This window comes from Megalobrama amblycephala, linkage group LG18, assembly GCF_018812025.1.
Source record: "Megalobrama amblycephala isolate DHTTF-2021 linkage group LG18, ASM1881202v1, whole genome shotgun sequence".
In the NCBI taxonomy this organism is placed as follows: domain Eukaryota; kingdom Metazoa; phylum Chordata; class Actinopteri; order Cypriniformes; family Xenocyprididae; genus Megalobrama; species Megalobrama amblycephala.
Window position 1 is genome coordinate 33,256,868 of NC_063061.1, and position 21,724 is coordinate 33,278,591.

The 21,724-nt window shown below is 34.9% G+C and overlaps 1 protein-coding gene across 1 annotated transcript; it reads right to left on the reverse strand.

Moving 5' to 3' along the window:
- Window positions 1–1,844: 1,844 nt before the first annotated feature.
- LOC125253029 (urokinase plasminogen activator surface receptor-like) lies at window positions 1,845–4,279 on the reverse strand. Its single transcript, XM_048166759.1, has 5 exons — window positions 3,575–4,279; window positions 3,373–3,492; window positions 2,935–3,066; window positions 2,630–2,737; window positions 1,845–2,493 (listed from the first exon to the last, which is right to left on the reverse strand). Exons 1-5 carry the CDS (start codon window positions 3,621–3,623, stop codon window positions 2,303–2,305), a joined length of 600 nt encoding a protein of 199 aa, XP_048022716.1. The 5' UTR covers window positions 3,624–4,279; the 3' UTR covers window positions 1,845–2,302.
- Window positions 4,280–21,724: the final 17,445 nt, after the last annotated feature.

Sequence of the window (21,724 nt, forward strand, 5' to 3'; positions counted from 1 at the left end):
ATTTTACAACATTTTGCAACAGTTCCAAAAAGAAAAAAGCAAGTCTGGAGTTAACATTAATTTATCATTAATTAAATTTTTGATCTTTTAGCTGTCACCTGTTTACTTTGTGAGAAGATGCAATGGAATGAAAGCCTGTTGACTGAATCATTCAGCCAGCGTGAGTGAACCGATCATCTCTCCCACGGCACGAAAACACGGATGAACATCGGAAGGTATGCTGAAAGACACTGTACTTCATAATATTTATCATCTCACTTGTAATCGAGACATTAACAAAGACATTTTCGTCATGTTAGACATAAGATTAATGAATGTATACATATTGTAAATGACTTTAATAAACTTACTTTTCCTGATATAACCTTCAGTAAATTCAATTAAAGGGTTTGAAATGAAAGGGTTTGTTCACCCAAAAATGAAAATCCTGTCATTAATTACTTATTTTTGGCCAGCTCCTGCGTCAGCATCATACTCATGCGTCGTGCTGATCACGTGAACAGCGTTGGGGCGTTGACTAACCTGGAAGCACTGAACGTAAATAACGTATGAGAATGACACAGAAGAGAAGATATTGAATAAAATCATTATTTTTGTTTTTGATCACAAAAAGTGTTCTCGCCGCTTCATAAAATTAAAGTTGAACCACTGCAGTCACGTGGACTATTTTAAATCTTTACCTGTCTGGACCTTGAAAGTTTTGGTTAAATTGCACAAAAATATCCTAATTTGTGTTCCAAAGATGAATGAAGGTCTTAAGGGTGTGGAACGACATGAGGGTGAGTAATTAAAGACAGAATTTTCATTTTTGGGTGAACTAACCCTTTCATTTCTTTTCGACTGGATGACATGGGGGTGAATAAATTATCAGGAATTTTAATTCTTAAGTGAACTAATCCTTTAAGCTAGTCCCACACCGAGTGTTTGATGATCCAATTCTTTGAAATGATTTTTTGCATTTTATTACTTTTTGTTTAATTTTGGGGATAACTCTGATGTTTTCTTGTGGTATTTCTTGTCGACGGTATCATGCAGTATTATAGAAGAGGACACAGTAAGCAAGGCTGATTTTATGCTGAGTTTACTTTTTTCCCGTCGAGGGAAAAAACTGACTTTAAGTATTTATAAGAAAGTTTCTTTTAATTCTTAAAGAACCATAGTTTTTACTCAGTTGTGGTGAAAAGAAGCTTCCATAATATGATTTTAACTAAATTAGAAAGCTGAGACTTTTCCAGTAACTCAATAAAACAAAAATGTGTTTCTGGGTCAAAATGACTCAAAATGAGCAAGTTCATTATTGTGAAATTTTTTCAATATTTCGACAGACATATTCAGGGTTTCTTTTAGCTCTTTCAGGGAGTTTAACGTGAGTTCAGGGCATCCTCTCACTTGGTACATTACAATAAAAAAAAGTTAAAAAAAAAAAAAAAGTATTGTAGGAGCCATTTGTAGTATTGTAAATTTTTTGTTGTCCACTGAGGTGCGCTGTGACTCAATATAATCAGAACACCTGGTAACAAGTGTGCTTGTTGGTAATTTGGAAGCACAGTTTTTGACCAGGGTAGCTTGCAAGAAGGTGGAATATTATGGATGATTGTTTCCCACAGAACAAAAATTTTAAAAAGACAAAGTCAGAATTGCGAGATATAAACTCACAATTCTGCCTTTTTTTCTTGCAATTATGAGTTTATATCTCGAAATTCTGACTTTATAAATAACAATTGCAACTTTATTACATGCAATTCTGAGATTAAAAAAAAAAATTGTGAAATTAAAAAGTCACCTTTACCTTTTTTATTTTTTATTAGGTGTCATCAACATCAAGGAATGAGAGACACATGAAGTGGATTTAAGGCAATGTTTATTCATTGGAACAAAAGAAAGACATTGTTTGCTTCTATGGAATCTGTACACATGAAAAACTTGCTCACTCCTGTTATCAAAGACAAATGCTTAAAGAAAAGCCATAACAATTATTAATAGAGCTCAAACTATCAAATTGCTATTTATTGTCAGATATAATAATCAACACAAACAAAAACTGAGTTACATACAAAACTTTTAATTGCATGATGTGCATGAGGTAAAATGATAAACATAGTATTTGTAAAATGTTATCATAATATCTGTTTATTTCTCTTGTTGCATTTGTGATATTTAACTGAACAGGAAAATCCTGATATTGAGAACACAATTATTGTTTTACAAAAAATGTATTGAATCAATAAAGAAATAATTCTAATATTTTCCTCTGATAGATGATTTGATATATGTATTATTGTAGGATGAAGAGCTGCTGGATTCAGTGCAGCAGGAAGTAGGAGAGCAGAGAACAGCAGAGGAACAGGAAGCTCTGGGAGACACTCTGAGCACCGTTACACAGGTTCCCCTCACAACATGAGAAGCTCCCAAAATCACTAACTGATGCTGTGGTGCCACAAATAGATTTAGATGCACAGCCTTTTACAGAAACTGACTGGCCTCCAGAAGTCGCTGATGAAAAGAAAGAAAAAAAAGGTTGATTCAGTCTAAGCTGGGCATTGGTATATGTGATCTGTGTCAAATGATTAAACCTAAGAGAGTTTAAAAGATCATGACTTTAATCTTTGTTCTTTTTTCAGATTCTCACCTGTTGCTGTAATGCAGCGGTCTTCAGTCCCTAAACAGTTCAAAATGGTTGAGCAGCTCTGTCCATCACAGGAGAAACATGTCTTTCCATTGGGGACATTAGAGGGATCTACAGGAGGAAAACAATTTTCTGTATAAAATATAATATCTAATGAAACAACACTCCTTTAGCTGCTCTATTCAATCTGTTCATGACAGAAAGTCACACCCTGCCTTTTATTTCCTGATTGAATGTCATTTGGAAGTAAAATGAGTGTTGACTTTAAAGAAGATAGTTATTTGCACATGATCATTGAAGGACAATACCTGGAGCATCTTGGAGGTTACACTGGTCTGTGTTACAGCAGGAAATAGTCGTCTTTGCAGTGCCTAAGTTCAGGGACCCACTTTGACAGGCAGGAGCACAATCTTTAATCTTCACTTTAGCACTAGTGCCACCTAAAAACATGAATGATACAGGAAAGACCAATTAAACTGCACATTATTTTGATGGAAAATTTAATTATAAATATGACAAATATGTTGCATTTTTCTCATTTCAAACATTTTTTATATACAAAATCATAATCCGAGAGAAAACAGATTAAATATCAGAAATGTATGTAGAATATTCTGTGTTTGAAATTGTAAATTCCACCATAAAAACGAGTAGCTGTTCTGTTGCAGCACCAGTAAATAACGGCAGCATCTTCAATCAGTCAATCAGTCAAATATAACAGTAAATTTCAATCATAATGGACTTACCAGCTTGTGCCACAGCTGTTGAACTCATGCACTGAGAAGATCCACTAGGACATGTTTTTAACTTCTGATCTGCACAAGAACCTGTCAGACCCATACACTCATAACAGCTGAGAGAGTGTCCTTTAGTAATAAAACAGAGAGAGATGCATCAGTGATCTTTTATCATTCTCAGTAACATCACAATCATTATTTGTCTTTGTACCTGCAGTGAAAAGAATGAAGAGAAGAAAAACTGAGATTTGCAGATCCATCTTTGATCAGGAGGAGAATGAAATAACGTCTGTTTCAGTGCCCATTTTATAGCTTATCAAAAGGGGAGGGTCTTCATGAGAAAATGAAAGTGTAACAGAAATATACCCATTTCTTGAAACAGAAACTTAAGCTTACATGATATACTTAATTTAATGCCAATGAAAGATCAAGGAAGGTTTAATAAGGAATTGCAATAAATGTATAGGTTTAACCAACATTCATAAAGTGATAGTTCACACAAAAATGAAAATTATATCATCTTTTATTTACCCTCATGTCATTCAAAACCAGTATGTCTGGAAAACAGAAGTGTTCAACAGAAGAAAGTAAATATCTGCTTGTGTTCTGCAGAAGAAAGAAAATTCAATTTAATTAGAAAGGCTTTAGGGATTAGGATTCAGTGAGGAGGATGGGTAGTTACTGAGAAACCAGGAAGCATATACAGGAAGCATATACAGTTAGTTGTATATGGCCAACACCTACACAGGAAACTTGATCATCCTATTTATACAGAGCCAATAAGTTTCAATTTCTCAGAAATCGTGGATGATAAGTCTTGAGACATTCTGAAAAACAAAAATCTTGTTACGAGTAACACCTGAGAGAATTTCCTTAAAAACAGAGAGAGACATTCAGTGATCTCTTCACAATTGCTAAAACACATTTCATGAAACCATCACTCATTTTCTCAAAACATTAAACACAAATCCAATCTTCAAACTAATTTCACAAAACCTCTGACTCTTATGGCAAAATCAAACAAAGCTTTCAAATCATAAACACATTAAACAATATATAAACACTACAGATCATTCATTAGACACTACATTAAAAAATGGAAAACACAACATCCAGAACATGAGGTTACAGGGGAAAAAAAAGTATATTGTAACACAGTAAACACATTTTGCCATTACATAAAATGTATAGAAATTTTTAAAGTATACTGTATTTACTGCAAGTACAGTATTATATTCAATATTATATAGTATTGAATGTCTGTATATACAGTACTTACATACTGCAAACATACAGCAGTCTAAATGCAAATGACTAAAAGGTCAAAGAAAACTCTAAATGAAAAGCATGATACAGTACACAAAAAAACAACAACAAAAAAACAAAGTTCAGAGTCAGTGAGAGATTCATTCTGCTTCAGCATCACGTCTTCATGTTGGCTCCGGCCTAAATCAAGTCAAGTCACCTTTATTTCAATTGCAATTTATACTACACAGATACTAGTCTATTCTATTCTAGTATAGTCTAGTATAGTATAGTATAGTATAGTCAAAGCAGCTTTACAGTGATAACAGGTACATGATGATCAGTAATGCAAAGAGGGTTCATTTTGGCTGTACAGCTCTAAAAGAAAATAGTGTCATTGTTCAGCTGAAGTCAGTTCAGTGTTGATTCACTTACATTGTAAAGACCAATTATTATGTAAATTACTGTAATTATTTTCCTCTATAAAGCAGTTCTGCAGAAAACAGTGATGTCATCATCTAGGCTAGCTTAGTTCAGTTCTCATCCTATAATGTTAGTACTGTCAGATCAATAGTATTGTTGAATATTATTGAATATTGTTGAGGACATTTTCCACATCACAGGCAATGTCGTCTCTTGCCAGGCAAAGGGAAAAACCTGTGCCGGATCACTTGGGTAAAGTTGGTTTTATATTCGCACATTCGGACATCCGTATTCAATAGCCTTGTTAATCACACTACATTGGACATTCAGTGAACATTCACAAGTAAATATGCCATTAAAACGATACTTGCCTATTTTGATCGACTGTGAAAAATGTTGTAAGTTGACAATGGTTGGTTGTCAATATCATGTTGACTTGGGTAAAGTTGGTTTTATATTCACACATTCGGACTTCTGTTAAATTCAGACTTTCCAATAAATGTGCAATAAATTAATGTTTGTGAATTTTAAGCAGCGACATGATATTGACAACCAACGATTGTCAACTTACAACATTTTTCACAGTCGATCAAAATAGGCAAGTATTGTTTTAATGGCATATTTACTTGTGAATGTCCACTGAATGTCCAATGTAGTGTGATTAACAAGGCTATTGAATACGGATGTCCGAATGTGCGAATATAAAACCAACTTTACCCAAGTATCATGTTGCTGCTTAAAATTCGCAAACATTAATTTATTGCACATTTATTGGAAAGTCTGAATTTAACAGAAGTCCGAATGTGTGAATATAAAACCAACTTTACCCAAGTTGCCGGATCCAGCCTTGACAGCCTTGTCTCCACACCCCTTGCTCTTTCTCCTCATCATCCTCTTACACATACTCTTCCTCAACGATATAAAGTTGGTTTGACATTGGATGTTGGATATTCGATAGATATTCGGTCACGAAAATTTTCAATAGATTCTTTGTGAATAATTATAAATGTAAAAAAAGTGCCTTATTTGAAAAGTATTATAACATAGAACTAAGCACACATCGCAGTTTATGAGTTTTAATCCTCTTCAATGTGTAAGCAACATATTTTATCTCTAGCAGTGACGCTCTCTATAGCGCTTAGGCCAGATAGGGACCGTCTACAAAGTACATGTGGAAGGAAAAAAAATTCTTTTTTTCACGTAAAAGCAATTTAGTGAACACACACAGAACGCTCACTCACAGAATAAACAATTTCAAAGACCTTATGTAGCTCCGCCCCTTTTCAGCGCTGCGCTCGCTCGTTACATTAAATATTCTTGTAAAGTAAATATTCTTTGACAGCGATGCCATTGAAATGTACAGAGCTACCGCAAAATGGAAGTTCAAAGACAATTTTATAAAGATGGCGGTGCGCTTGTTTCTCTGGCACATAAAATGCCCAGTGTTAAATGAACACCCAAAGTGTACATATGACTCCATCTTACCGGGTGTTAAAAAGTAACACTGAAGCAGTGTTAAAGTTAATGAGATAATTGAGTGATGATTGAGTGATGATTGACAATTAGTGGAGACACCTGATGATAATAAGTAGAATCACTGAAGAAACAACAAGAGAAAAAGAGAGAGACACAACATCTACAACTGACTTCCAGCCATTAAACATTATTACACTTATTATTAACCAGTTTGATTTGATTTCTGTCATACATCAACAAAAGTTCTTACTGAGAATTAACAGATGTTTAGATGTTAATGTTTTAATGAAAGTTTAGTTTGAAGTCACCATGATGGTGAAAAGCATTTCCTTTAGTTGGGCTCTTGACTCTATTTATTAACATTAATTTATCTCTGGCTGCTCCAACTTTGTGTTTGTAAAGCACATTTGTTATGGCCAGAGAATCTATGATCTGAGCTGTGTTTCCCAGAAATGCTGTGAGCCAAAGTTGATCAATTTTGGTTCACAATGCTTTGGGAAGCACAGTCATAATGGTTGTGTTTTCTCATTGTGAAATGTTCAGATTCATTGGTGACATCCAGTATTAGCTGGTGATATAAATATTATGTCTTTATAGTAAATCTGTTACTGCTTGAGATCCAGCAGAGCTTTTATAATCTGAAAGGGTTTTTTTTTAAACACACACAGACATGAAGAATCAGCATATGACCCTCAACAATGGTGACAATCAAACAAAGTGCTTCATGTTGCAGTGCATGATGGGAGCCACCAATCAAAACTCATCCATGGCTCCCATCATGCATTGCTGCATGAATAAATTATGCAGCTGAATTGTCCTGTAATTTTCGTAGATTGTTCATGTTTGCTTTATTTTTCTGTTGTTTTGTTGTGACAGTAGCTTGTTTTGTGATGTTCAGAGTTGATCTGTTTCTCAGTATTTTGTATTTATTTATCGTCACCGTTGTTGAGAATCAGATGCTGATTCTTGATGTCTGTGTGTTTAAACACTGAAGCTTCAGTACATAATGTATTATTCTTAAAAAAAAAAGAAAAAAAAAAAGGGTCTTCCTGCTGTTGGATCTAAAGCTGTAAAATCACAGGACTACAATCATTAACACTAAAGCTACTCATCAAGTACACAGTCAGAGATTTAGACTCTAAATGACAACAGGCATAATCTGACATTCATAAAATTATATTGTGACCAGATCCTTTTTTCTCTGACTATAACAAATGTGCTTCACAAACACAAAGTTGGAGCAGCCAGAGAAAATTAATAATAAAAGGTAAAGAGTCAAGAGCCCAACTAAAGCAAACGCTGACCTCTTTCATGGTGACTTGAAATTAAACATTCCATAAAACATTAATTTACACCTTTTTTCTCTCTCTTTCCTTCAGTGATTCTACTTATTATCATCAGGTGTCACCACTAATTGTCAATCATCACTCAATCATCAATCAATTATCTCATTAACTTTAACACTGCTTCAGTGTTACTTTTTAACTCCCGGTAAGATGGACTCATATGTACACTTTGGGTGTTCATTTAACACTGGGCATTTTGCTGTGAGTACACAAAATATGTTTGGTTATGTTATAGTGCTACCAATACAATCTTTTCATAATTCCCACTAAGCAAAGTTATGTCCAGAAGATGTCTTTTCACAAAAGTCGTACATTGAAAAGATGTCCACTGAGGAGCCAGAATAAATGATGGATCCATCCACAGACAGTAAAACACATGTTCACACCTTTAGACAACTTACCATCTGTAATTCACACATCTTTAGATTATCAAGTCAAGTCACCTTTATTTATATCCCTTTTTACAATGCAGATTGTATCAAAGCAGCTCTACAGTGATAACTGGTACATAATTTTGGCTGCACAGCAGCTCTTAAAGAATAGTGTCAAAGCAGGCAGATCAGAAGCACTGTTGATTATCAAAGGTCAAGTGTCCCCAACTAATCAAGCCAAAGGCGACAGCGGCAAGGAATCCAAACTCCAACAGGTGACATCAGGTGTTAAAATGGAGGAAAAAACCTTGGGAAAAACCAGGTTTAGTCGGGGGGCCAGTTCTCCTCTGGCGAACAGTGCTTTTTTGCGATTCAGGTAGCTATCATAAGTCCGATAGGATCGCAACATTCAAAGTATTTATTTCAGTTCCATCCAGTTGAGGATCGTATTCATCACGCCGGTATGGACGGTCTTTTGAGGAACAGCCGGATCCGGCTGACTACGGTAAGCCTCGGGATAGACAGAGAGACTAATATTAGCGTAGATGCCATTCTGGTGAAGTGTTCCCGGTTACGGCTGACCTAATTTATGCAGCCTAATAATCCTTTAACGGATTTGAAAATATAAATTTGAGAGAAACCAGATCTGAACAAAGACTTTCTAGCTCAGCTGGGATTGGAACCAGAGACAGTGTTTCCCACTGACCCATTTGTGCTGCCCTTATGCATAGACATACATACAAACATACATACATATATATCATACTATTTTTCATGTTTATGTGTAAAATAAAATAAAATTAAAAACATTTACAGGTACAAAACTCTGTTTGGATAGATGCTGAAATGTACAACATTCACAGTAAAATCCTCAGTGAACACTGATCTGTGTTTATATGAGTCCAATCTACACAATGTTAAAAGACACACTGAAACAATGTTTTTGAAACAGTTAATGACAGAGGTGGAAAGTCCAGGGGTCAGAAAGTAAAAGTCCTGCCATATTTTTATTCCACCCACTGAAGCATTAATGAGATAATGAAGTGATTAATTGAGTGATGATTGAGCATTATTGAAGACACCTGATGATAACAAGCAGAATCACCAAAGGAGAAAATCACAATTTTTAAGTTACCATCATCGAGGTCAGGGTTTGCTTTAGTTGAGCTCTTGACCCTTGATATTTTAATATAAGATTTTGTTTGGATAGTTTTAGCTGCATTAAAACCAACCAAACAAGCAAAGTTAAAAGATGATCAGGTGGTGTTGGTGATGTTTTAACATAATCATTATTTGATCTGAATCATTGAACTCATTTAGAGCCCAATCTCTGAGTTAGATTTACATTATTGATTACAGCAACACTGTGATTCTACAGCACAAGATCCAGTTTTTCACAACAATCCAAAGGTTTTATCAAAAGTTGTTCTAAAGCAAAAATGGCCCTCACTTAGACACAAGAATCAGCCTGTGAATCTCAACAGTAGTGACTGTGAAAAAGAATGTTGCAATGCATTCTGGGAGCCACCAATCAAAATTCATCCACGGCTCCCATCATGCATTGCTGCATGAATAAATTATAAGCTGAATTGTCTTAGTAATTTTCTTTATTCTCACTATTTTATTTTTTTTCTGTTTTTATGTGACTTTTTAGTAGCTTGTTTTCTGATGTTCAGTTGATCTGTTGATCAGAATATGTTGCTTGTCACCGTCCTTGAGATTCACACGCTGATTCTTGATGTCTATGTGTGCCTAAAAGAATGACTTTTTTCTTTTGATCAGAACAACTTTTAAGAAATCCTTCATATTTTATTGATAAAGCTGATCTTCTTCTGTAGAATCATAGTGCTGCTGTAATCAATAATGTAAATCTAACTCAGAGATTGGGCTCTAGATGAGTTCAGTGATTCAGATCAAATAATGATCATCTGAAAACATAACCAACACCATCTGATCATCTTTTAACTTTGCTTGTCTGGTTGGTTTTAATGCAGTTAAAACTGCCCAAACAAAATTTAATATTAAAAAGTCAAGGGTCAAGAGCTCAACTAAAACAAACCCTGACCTCGATGATGGTAACTTAAAAATTGTGATTTTCTCCTTTGGTGATTCTGCTTGTTATCATCAGGTGTCTTCAATAATGGTCAATCATCACTCAATTAAACACTTATTTATCTCATTAATGCTTCAGTGGTGGAATAAAAATATGGCAGGACTTTTACTTTCTGACCCCTGGATTACCCACTTCTGGGTGTGAACATGTGTTTTACTGTCTATGGATGGATCCATGGCTCTTTTTTCTTTTTTTAAATCCTTGTACAGTGGTTCAACGAACGTCTATATTGGACGTTCAGAAGATGCCCCCCCCCCAAAAAAAAAAAACGTCATAAAATCTTTCATTCTGGCTCCTCAGTGGACATCTTTTCAATGTACAACTTTTGTGACAAAGACGTTGAAAAGAAATCTTTTGGACATAACTTTGCTTAAGCTCAAATTAATTCAGTTCAGTTCAATATCAAGATTGATGTAATGTTGTGTATCAATTATGAAAGAAAATTTGAAAAAGCTATTATGCAACTTTACTAAGCTATAGTATAAGAATAAGAATATAAGAACTAAGCTATAATATAAGAATTTAGCTCCAGCCAAGCAAGCCCAATGGCATTGAAAAATTGTTCTGAGTGAGTTTGACATTCAAAATGTAAATAAATTCATTTAAATTCATACAGTGTTCAATCTCAACTTCACAGGGTGTGTCCTGTTACCTGGACCTTAAAGAACATTTTGGTTTTGATTTCATCCACGGAACTGCAGCAGAAAACATGTTATTGAAAATAAAGATAATACATAAATGAATTAAAAATAAATACAATGCTCTGTTTCAACTTAAAAGGGCGTGTCTTGTCTCTGGTTCCTAGAAGAATAATTTGATGCTGGTTTTACTGTCAAAAGTGATGCTGAAGGCATGCTATTGAAACGCAACAACTGCGAAAAATCTCACAAAGCCTCCTAAAGACTGAGCGGTATTACTGCCCCCTAGAGGAACATGATGCAGTTGCTCTGAGTGAGATTGACATTCAAAATGTAAATAAATTCATTTAAATTCATACAGTGTTCAATGTCAACTTCACAGGGTGTGTCCTGTTACCTGGACCTAAAAGAACATTTCCATGCAGGTTTTTCCTCTCATTTGTAAATCAGGGTAAATGCTATTGAATTAAATTCAAATCTGATAATAAATTCACTTACAGTTTTTTACGATTGCTTAAGCACAATTTTGAAAACAGGGCCCGGTTTGCCAAAACACTACACACAATTAACACAACCCTACACCAAAGTAGCACAACACTTCAGATCATTTGCAAAATGAAACACTTCATTCAAAACTTTACATTAATTTAACAAAACCCAACTTTGACACCGTAAGGAACACACATGGTTCATACATTCTGATTCTGTTTGATTCATTTACACACTGCTGTGCTCAATCTTAAACTCTTGTAACTTTTATACTTTTATAATTATATAGCCTGGGTTTGATTTTTTCAGAGATATTGTTAGAGTAAAGCACATGAATATATATATATATATATATATATATATATATATATATATAAACACAAGATCAGTACTGCACATTTATGAAAATATTTATTTCTCACCACATTGTAAAACCATTCAATACATCAATGCCTTTCCAAAGGTTATATTTTGCACTGAAAATTACAACATATTCTAAATATAATATATTACATGAACAAAAATATTTGTGGAGACAAAACACCAAAGCATCATCTCTTGGCCTAGCTGGATCTGGCCATAGCGCTTCATCCACATCTCAGGCGATGTCCTTTCACGCAAGACAGTGAGGGAAGAATCTTCTTGAAAGGTGAATCCATCCTTGCACAGATCCTGCATCAGTTCGGTCAGGCCTTCTCCTTGGCTTGAATGAGGCACATCCTGACACAGGGCTGGAGATTGTAAACCTTCCATGCCAAAAAAAACAAACAAACAAACAAAAAACTCCTCAATGGGTTTAAGGAAGGGACCGTATGGTGGGATGTATTGGAGTGAAAATTGTGGATGCTAGAAACCAGTTTTTTGACCAGGGGCAGATAGGTGAAATTTACATTGTCCCATATGACAATGTATCTCATCTGCTCTGCATCCATTTGGTCTTCTGCTGTGACGATTTTTTGCAGTCTGTCTAAAATGTGAATATGTGGGCCGTGTTGTAAGAGCCTAAGTTGGCATGCAGGTGGAGGACCACATTCTGCGTGATTGCAACATACATTGGGATGTTACCACCGCGTTGGCCCGGGACATTCAAAATGATTCAAAATTATGTTTCTCCCTCTCCCTCTTACTGCAACATTGCCTTTCATTTTGTTGAAGACTCATAAACTCACATTTTGCCTTTTCATAGTACTATAGCACCTGATTGTTGAGTTTACAGTTAAGCACCCAAGTGTCTTCACACCTGACGGCTGTGTTTGATCAGTTGGTTTATAGGTGTGGTATTTTGGAAAGCAGTGTCTTGAAATGGCAAAGAAGTGACATTATGTTAGATTTCTGTGTCTAATGTAGAGAAGAGTGTTTAGTGTTGTGCAAAACAATGTGTGTAGTGTTTTGCAAAAAGTGTGAGGCTGAGAATGTGCTTATAGTTGTGCAGATCTAGCTTTGTGTTTTGCTCCTTGAGTGTAAGGTTTTGCTAATTGTGGGAAAAGTTTAATTTTAGTGTGTAAGCAATCGTAAAAAACTGTAAAATACATACAGTTTTCTATCTCAGCTTCAAAGGGTGTGTGTTGTTGCTGGCTCCTAGAAGAACATTTTAAGATTGGTTTCATTCACAGAACTGTAGCACAAGGCAAGCTATTGATATTCCCCACATGGAAAGAACCTATATGTGGATATATGCGCATATATGAAACCTATATGCAGTGTATATGTACATATATGCTGCATATATGCACATATATGATAATATATATGCTGCATATATGCGCATATATACTGCATATATGCTATATATATGCTGCATATATGCGTATATATACTGCATATATGTGTATATATGCCACATATAGGCAAAATTGAGGTGCATATATGTGCATATACAGGAAATATAGGTCTCCTGTATTGCTTCTTCATATCCATATATATGCCCTATACATACAAGATATGTCTTCTATATAGCTAATGGCAGGATCTGGTCATTTTGTAGCTCATATCTCATTTTGACTGTCATACATGATGCCTAGCTCATATTTTCTATTATCAAGGCAAAAACTAAGAATTAACGAAAAAAATTATGCAAGAACTTATGTATGTGCGAATGTAGCAGTTATGTATTTAGACAATTATTTTGTGATTCCACTTGCCATGACCATATTTGGGGTTTCCTGCCGCCATGCTGACTTGGGGTGTTGACGCACTTTGCTGCTTCCCAGTCTGCATGAGACATCACAGCGGTAGGTCGCACAAAGTTTTTGCGGTGATTCAATTAAGGCCATGTTTCATGTAACAGCTGAATTCACATGATATATTTGTATGATTGTAATCCAAAACCCCTCTGTGATGTACATTCAGATGTTTCGTTGATTATTTTTCTTTACTTAAGTTACTTTTAATATCTCTCTTTCTCAGCGTTGTGCGTTGCTGCCGCATGCTGTTTGTATGCTGCACAAGTCCTCATATATTGCCATTTGTGTTATACAGAATAAAGTGAGGACCTGATGGCAAGATTTTTCGCAGTCTGTCTTTGATTACGACACAACGCAGAAAACACACCGCTACACGAACACGTGAAATTGGTCCCACATGGAAAAAACCTATATAAACATATATATTTCAATATAGGTTTGATATAGGTTTTTAATATATGTGACATATATAAAATTGGTCGTTTTCCTATATTATGTGTACATATATGTGTGCATATATGTACATATATGTACATATAATATAGGAAAACGGCCAATTTTATATATGTCACATATATGTAAAACCTATATCAAACCTATATTGAAACATATATGTTTATATAGGTTTTTTCCATGTGGGTCAAAGAAAGACATAAGCTCATCTCAACTCAACTTGTATTCTAACTCAACTTTAAATGCTGTGTGTCGGTACTGGTTCCTAGAAGAACATTTTAAGGTTGGTTTCATCCAGGAAACAATAGCATAACGTGTTATTGAAACGTAACAATTGCGAAAAATCTCACAAAGCCTCCTAAAGACTGAGCGGTATTACTGCCCCCTAGAGGAATATGATGCAGTTGCTCTGAGTGAGTTTGACATTCAAAATGTAAATAAATTAATTTAAATTCATACAGTGTTCAATCTCAACTTCACTGGGTGTGTCCTGTTACCTGGACCAAGAAGAACATTTCTATTCATAAATTTATGTCATTTGTAATTCAGGATAAATACTATTGAATTAATTTCAAGCCTGTTTAATTCATTTTAACTAAAATTAACAAAGCTTATTAGCGATTTAAAACACATTATGATCCAACAAAGCAAGCATGCTTTACAAATAATTTAAATCAATATTTACATGGTATAACAGTAGTAAAAATATATCTCTTACAACTCACATCTATGCCCTGTGACAGAGCAATAACCAGGTGGTCACCCATACTGCAATTGGTGAAAGAGCTGTTTACCTCATCCCAAGCGTAGGTTTAGTTTTGTTGGTGTAACTTAATGCTTTCTAAATGTTAAATAACACTTTTATTTCAGTACAATAAATTAATTTTAGATGTAACCACATAAGATGTAAACACATTATTTATTTGCTGTGTGCCAATCAGAGTTATGTGTGTTTGTGTGTGAACATCGCATGTGGGGAACCATGTGCGATTATTTAATTGGATAATAACATTGTTTTTTAAACAAACAAACGAACAAGTTTTCTGCTATAATTCTGTGACTAAAACCATTTCTTTTTCTTCTTTTTTTTTATTTTATTTTATTTATTTATTTTGAGCCAGCAACAACACACACCCTTTGGAATTTAGATGGAAAACTGTATTTTAAATTAATTTATTAACAGGCTCGAATTTAATTCAATACCATTTATCCTGAATTACAAATGACATAAATATATGAATGGAAATGTTGTTATGGGTCCAAGTAACAGGACACACCCTGTGAAGTTGAGATTGAACACTATGAATTTAAATGAATTTATTTACATTTTGAATGTCAAACTCACTCAGAGCAACTGCATCATGTTCCTCTAGGGGGCAGTAATACCGCTCAGTCTTTAAGAGGCTTTGCGAAATTTTTCACAATTGCTGCTTCAATAACACGTTATGCTATTGTTTCCTGGATGAAACCAACCTTAAAATGTTCTTCTAGGAACCAGTACCGACACACAGCATTTAAAGTTGAGTTAGAACACTTTATTTATTTTCATTGAGCTTATGTCTTTCTTTGAATATCAATAGCTTGCCTTGTGCTACAGTTCTGTGAATGAAACCAATCTTAAAATGTTCTTCTAGGAGCCAGCAACAACACACAACATCTATATTTGGAAAATTAGTCTATATGTATTTTATACAAATTTATTATCACATCTGAATCTCAATAGCATTGTTTTTGCATCACTTATAACAGTAAAACCAACTGAAAGCAGTAATAGATTACACTATTTTGAATTTGGGATTGAATATTATGGTTTTTCCTCAAAATGTAAAACTTCTTTTTTTTTTTCTTACAGTTTTTTACGATTGCTTACACACTAAAATTAAACTTTTCCCACAATTAGCAAAACCTTACACTCAAGGAGCAAAACACAAAGCTAGATCTGCACAACTATAAGCACATTCTCAGCCTCACACTTTTTGCAAAACACTACACACATTGTTTTGCACAACACTAAACACACTTCTCTACATTAGACACAGAAATCTAACATAATGTCACTTCTTTGCCATTTCAAGACACTGCTTTCCAAAATACCACACCTATAAACCAACTGATCAAACACAGCCGTCAGGTGTGAAGACACTTGGGTGCTTAACTGTAAACTCAACAATCAGGTGCTATAGTACTATGAAAAGGCAAAATGTGAGTTTATGAGTCTTCAACAAAATGAAAGGCAATGTTGCAGTAAGAGGGAGAGGGAGAAACATAATTTTGAATCATTTTGAATGTCCCGGGCCAACGCGGTGGTAACATCCCAATGTATGTTGCAATCACACAGAATGAGGTCCTCCACCTGCATGCCAACTTAGGCTCTTACAACACGGCCCACATATTCACATTTTAGACAGACTGCACAAAATCGTCACAGCAGAAGACCAAATGGATGCAGAGCAGATGAGATACATTGTCATATGGGACAATGTAAATTTCCACCTATCTGCCCTGGTCAAAAAACTGGTTTCATTAGCATCCACAATTTTCACTCCAATACATCCCACCATACGGTCCCTTCCTTAAACCCATTGAAGAGTTTTTTGTTTGTTTGTTTGTTTGTTGTTTTTTTGGCATGGAAGGTTTACAATCTCCAGCCCTGTGTCAGGATGTGCCTCATTCAAGCCATGGAGAAGGCCTGACCGAACTGATGCAGGATCTGTGCAAGGATGGATTCACCTTTCAAGAAGATTCCCTCACTGTCTTGCGTGAAAGGACATCGCCTGAGATGTGGATGAAGCGCTATGGCCAGATCCAGCTAGGCCAAGAGATGATGCTTTGGTGTTTTGTCTCCACAAATATTTTTGTTTGTGTAATATATTATATTTAGAATATGTTCTAATTTTCAGTGCAAAATATAACCTTTGGAAAGGCATTGATGTATTGAATGGTTTTACAATGTGGTGAGAAATAAATATTTTCATCAATGTGCAGTACTGATCTTGTGTTTATATATATATATATATATATATATATATATATATATACTGTATATATTCATGTACTTTACTCTAACAATATCTCTGAAAAAATCAAACCCAGACTATATAATTAGAAAAGTATAAAAGTTACAAGTGTTGAAGATTGAGCACAGCAGTGTGTAAATGAATCAAACAGAATCAGAATGTATGAACCATGTGTGTTCCTTACGGTGTCAAAGTTGGGTTTTGTTAAATTAATGTAAAGTTTTGAATGAAGTGTTTCATTTTGCAAATGATCTGAAGTGTTGTGCTACTTTGGTGTAGGGTTGTGTTAATTGTGTGTAGTGTTTTGACAAACCGGGCCCTGTTTTCAAAATTGTGCTTAAGCAATCGTAAAAAACTGTAATAACATTACTATTACCACTACTTTTATTCTTTCCAATATGTAACATTTACAGTGTTTTTACCAGGTGAGACTGAGTGTGTGTATGTTTCAAAGTTTTGTGTACACCGTTTGTTCGCCTTTTTTCAAGAGTAAAGCAGATGGATGGAAAAATTGAGCGTATTTCCTCTTCGTTTTGTACTTTGTAGACGGTCCCTATCTGCTATTTTACATTACAAAATGAATAGGTTTCTAATACAGCAAAGCAGATTAAACACATAAACTACATTGTGTGTCCTCTTCTACTTTCTCAAACAATTCGAACACAACTTGTTTTTTGTTCTTATACTGAATCGTTATTGATCTATTGAAGTATTTTCGAAGCTGAATCTCTGACGAATGTCAAACGTCCAACGTCAAACCAACTTTATATCGGTCTCTTCCTCCTCTACTTTTCAGATTGTTTCCATCTATTGTTGGTATCATCATTCAGCACCTGTTTCACCTGTGCACTCTGAACTGACCTATATTAACAATTCTATCAAACGGAAACAAAACACAAACATTTGCTTGACCATCCGCAACAGCAGCACATTGAAAAGTTATGTAGTATTTACCTCCAACTCTCGTTGCAGAACACACAATCCACAGTCTCCCCAACCATTTCCTCCTCCATATTCTTCTTTTCTTTTTCTTGTTTTCGCTGCAAATCAGCGCACAGGCAATTCGTATTGCAAGCTTCTTGCGGGCTACCGTTTTTAATAATAAGCTTGTTTGAGATGAGCAAAATCTGCGCAGAACCGATCACCGGTGATCACCGCGAGATGCATGCCGGTTAGAAATGTGTCCGAGGGTGGGCCGCCTTTCTCTGATGTCATGCCGACGTGTGTCAAAAACCTCTCGCGAGGGCGAGGCGGACGTGTCGGATTCTGCAGTGGAGCGCAGTTGCTCTCCACCGACTGCGCTGACCAAAAGCACGATAGGAAACGACTTGCTGACGAGACAGCTTAAAGCTTATTGGTTTAAACAACCGTGATGTATTGATCTGATTTAAAATGTTTTTAAAATCATGTTTTTATGTGTAAAAATAATGTGTGAATATTCCCAAACTCTCTGACACAGTGATTTCTCTATGGGTTATGTGATTGTTGTCATTTATAAAAAATATATATATAAACATGTCTATAATTAAAGTAAAAATGATTGATACACATCTTTCGAATGGAATTAACAAGTACTATGGGTGTATTGTTCATTATGTTATTTTCATATAAAAGCAACAGAACTTAAATTACATCCAGTTTATCAGCAACACAGCGCACGAGTGTGAATCCCGCGATATCTGCCTTTGATCTCGTAGGTTCTGATCCACTACGAGAACAGAGAACTGGGCTGCGTTCAGCCCCGACAAAACGTTGCAAAACGTTTTTTAAACGGAAACGGTGGTGCGTTGAACACCCCGTTCTGATGACGCAAGAGATGCAACTATGGGAGCTGAGAAGGACATTCTTTGTGTTCTTTTTGTCGAATTTTGCCTGATGAAGTCGGTAAATACCCACATGGAAAGAACCTATATGTGGATATATGCGCATATATGAAACCTATATGCAGTGTATATGTACATATATGCTGCATATATGCACATATATGATAATATATATGCTGCATATATGCGTATATATACTGCATATGTGTATATATGCCACATATAGGCAAAATTGAGGTGCATATATGTGCATATACAGGAAATATAGGTCTCCTGTATTGCTTCTTCATATCCATATATATGCCCTATACATACAAGATATGTCTTCTATATAGGTGATGAAGTCGGTAAATACCCACATGGAAAGAACCTATATGTGGATATATGCGCATATATGAAACCTATATGCAGTGTATATGTACATATATGCTGCATATATGCACATATATGATAATATATATGCTGCATATATGCGCATATATACTGCATATATGCTATATATATGCTGCATATATGCGCATATATACTGCATATATGCTATATATATGCTGCATATATGCGTATATATACTGCATATATGTGTATATATGCCACATATAGGCAAAATTGAGGTGCATATATGTCCATAGGAAATATAGGTCTCCTGTATTGCTTCTTCATATCCATATATATGCCCTATACATACAAGATATGTCTTCTATATAGCTAATGGCAGGATCTGGTCATTTTGTAGCTCATATCTCATTTTTGACTGTCATACATGATGCCTAGCTCATATTTTCTATTATCAAGGCAAAAACTAAGAATTAACGAAAAAAATTATGCAAGAACTTATGTATGTGCGAATGTAGCAGTTATGTATTTAGACAATTATTTTGTGATTCCACTTGCCATGACCATATTTGGGGTTTCCTGCCGCCATGCTGACTTGGGGTGTTGACGCACTTTGCTGCTTCCCAGTCTGCATGAGACATCACAGCGGTAGGTCGCACAAAGTTTTTGCGGTGATTCAATTAAGGCCATGTTTCATGTAACAGCTGAATTCACATGATATATTTGTATGATTGTAATCCAAAACCGCTCTGTGATGTACATTCAGATGTTTCGTTGATTATTTTTCTTTACTTAAGTTACTTTTAATATCTCTCTTTCTCAGCGTTGTGCGTTGCTGCCGCATGCTGTTTGTATGCTGCACAAGTCCTCATATATTGCCATTTGTGTTATACAGAATAAAGTGAGGACCTGATGGCAAGATTTTTCGCAGTCTGTCTTTGATTACGACACAACGCAGAAAACACACCGCTACACGAACACGTGAAATTGGTCCCACATGGAAAAAACCTATATAAACATATATGTTTCAATATAGGTTTTTAATATATGTGACATATATAAAATTGGCCGTTTTCCTATATTATATGTACATATATGTACATATATGCACACATATATGTACACATATATGTACACATATGTACATATATGTACATATAATATAGGAAAACGGCCAATTTTATATATGTCACATATATGTAAAACCTATATCAAAACCTATATCAAAACCTATATTGAAACATATATGTTTATATAGGTTTTTTCCATGTGGGACCAATTTCACATGTTCGCACATACATAAGTTCTTGCATAATTTTTTTCGTTAATTCTAAGTTTTTGCCTTGATAATAGAAAATATGAGCTAGGCATCATGTATGACAGTAAAAAATGAGATATGAGCTACAAAATGACCAGATCCTGCCATTAGCTATATACAAGACATATCTTGTATGTATAGGGCATATATATGGATATGAAGAAGCAATACAGGAGACCTATATTTCCTGTATATGCACATATATGCACCTCAATTTTGCCTATATGTGGCATATATACACATATATGCAGTATATATACGCATATATGCAGCATATATATAGCATATATGCAGTATATATACGCATATATGCAGCATATATATAGCATATATGCAGTATATATACGCATATATGCAGCATATATATAGCATATATGCAGTATATATACGCATATATGCAGCATATATATAGCATATATGCAGTATATATGCGCATATATGCAGCATATATATTAGCATATATGTGCATATATGCAGCATATATGTACATATACACTGCATATAGGTTTCATATATGCGCATATATCCACATATAGGTTCTTTCCATGTGGGGGACTGATGACACCTGCAAGGATTAGTCTACTATTAAAGTTGGAATTTGATGCACACAGTAAGTCTACATAATATTCACATATGCAGTTCAGAGGACATACATACATAGCAGTTACAGCATGAAATAATATTTAAACCTATAACATTTTACATAGATAACTTTTAAACATAGTCTATCAAATTTTTATTTCACAATTCGACTTTTTTCCTGCATTTGTGTGTTTATTACTCCCAGTTCGGACGTTATAACTCGCAATTGTGAGTTTATTTCACAATTCTGAGGGGAAAAAGTCAAAATTGCGGGATAAATTGCAATTCAGAAAAGACCGAATAACGAGTATATCTCACAATTCTGTTTTTCTTTGTAAGAAATATGAGATATAAACTCAGGTTTGTGAGAAATAAAAGTCAGAATTGTGAGATATAAACTCGAAATTAACTTTTTTTATTCTTTTATTTCGTGGCTTCCATAGACTGCCACTGCTCAACTGTCATTTTCTGCAACCAGGTAGGCTCCGCCCATAAAAAACGTCATCGCTGTTTGCAAACACCAAATTGGTCTATTCAGTGTTAATCAACAG